At 73.7% G+C, this 1,293-nt stretch overlaps 1 protein-coding gene across 1 annotated transcript in view; it reads right to left on the reverse strand.

Annotated features, from left to right (window-relative positions):
- Window positions 1-1,293, reverse strand: part of PLEC (plectin) — a 34,626-nt gene that overhangs the window by 7,596 nt on the left and 25,737 nt on the right. The window contains 1 exon segment of the mRNA XM_024741027.1: window positions 2-1,284. Within this exon segment, the coding sequence (XP_024596795.1) occupies window positions 2-1,284 (1,283 nt within the window).

Raw genomic sequence — 1,293 nt, forward strand, 5'->3', positions numbered from 1 at the left:
CGCCGCCTCCGCCTCCTCTGCCGCCCTCCGGGCCGCCTCGGCCTCACTGCGCAGACGCTCCAGCACGCTCTGCTCCTGCTGGAGCGTCTGCTGCAGCTCCTGCTCCTTCTGCTGCACCGCGAACGCGTGCGCCTTTTCCTCCGCCTGCAGCCGCTTCTGGGCGGCCTCCTGGGCCAGCTGCAGCTGCCGAGCCGACTCCTGCTCTGCTCGCTCACGCAGGCGCCGCGCCTCCTCCACCTTGGCCTTGAGCCGCTCCACCTCCTCCAGCGCGGCCTTCCGTTGCCGCGCGGCCTCCTCCTCGGCCGCCAGGCTCTTCTGCACACGCTCCTCGGCCTCGCGGCGCCGCCGCTCCTCCTCCGCCGCCAGCTGCCGCTGCCGGGCGGCCTCCTGCTCCGCCTGCTCCTTGCTGCGCAGCGTGTCCTCGGCGTTGCCACGGATCCGCCCCAGCTCCAGCTCCAGCTCCGCCTTGCCGGCGGCCGCCTTCTCAAAGCTCCCCTTGAGCGCCAGGATCTCCTCCTCCACCTGCCGCCGCTGCCTCAGCGTGTCCTCCACCAGCCCCTTCTGCCGCTCCAGCTCGCTCTCCGACGCCTTGCGCAGCTGCGCCAGCCGCTCCTCGATGTCGGCCTTGTGCTGGGCCGCCTGCTCCTCCAGAAGCCGCCGCTGGAAAGCCTCGTCTTCTGCCAGCCGCCGCAGGCGCTCGTTCTCCGCCTCCTTCTCCTTGAGCGCGATCTCCGCCTCCGTCTTGAGCCGCGTGGCCTCGCTGATGGCGGCCAGCTTCTCGGCCAGCACCCGTTCTGCCTCCGCCCGCTGCCGCGCGGCATCGTCCTCCGCCAGCTGCCGCTGCCGCTTGGCCTCCTCCGCCAGGGCGCGCAGGCGGGCGGCCTCCTCCGCCAGCGCGCGGAACCGGCCGGCCTCGGCTTCCAGCCTCTGCTTGGACTTCTCGCTGGTGGAGCGTGACTCCTCCTCGGCCCGCGCCTTGCTGGCCAGCAGCACCTCCATCTCAGCCCGCACGTTGGCCAGCTCGGCCTCCAGCTCCCGGCGCTTCTGCGTGGCCGCGGCTGCCTCCCGCTGCAGCCGCGCCAGCTCCTCCTCTAGCAGCTGTCGCTGCTGCTCCCCCTGCTCCGTCTCGGCCCGCAGCCGGATCAGCTCCTGCTCCGCCGCCAGGCGCTGCTGCGCGGTGCCCTCCGCCAGCTGCCGCTGCTTCTCCAGCTCCCGCTCGGCCAGCTCGCGCTGCCGCACGGCCTGCTCCTCCGCCTTGCCGCGCCGCCGCGCCTCCCGCTCCGCCTCCTCCTT

This window comes from Neophocaena asiaeorientalis, unplaced genomic scaffold (assembly GCF_003031525.2).
Source record: "Neophocaena asiaeorientalis asiaeorientalis breed wild unplaced genomic scaffold, Neophocaena_asiaeorientalis_V1.1 scaffold177, whole genome shotgun sequence".
Classification (NCBI taxonomy): domain Eukaryota; kingdom Metazoa; phylum Chordata; class Mammalia; order Artiodactyla; family Phocoenidae; genus Neophocaena; species Neophocaena asiaeorientalis.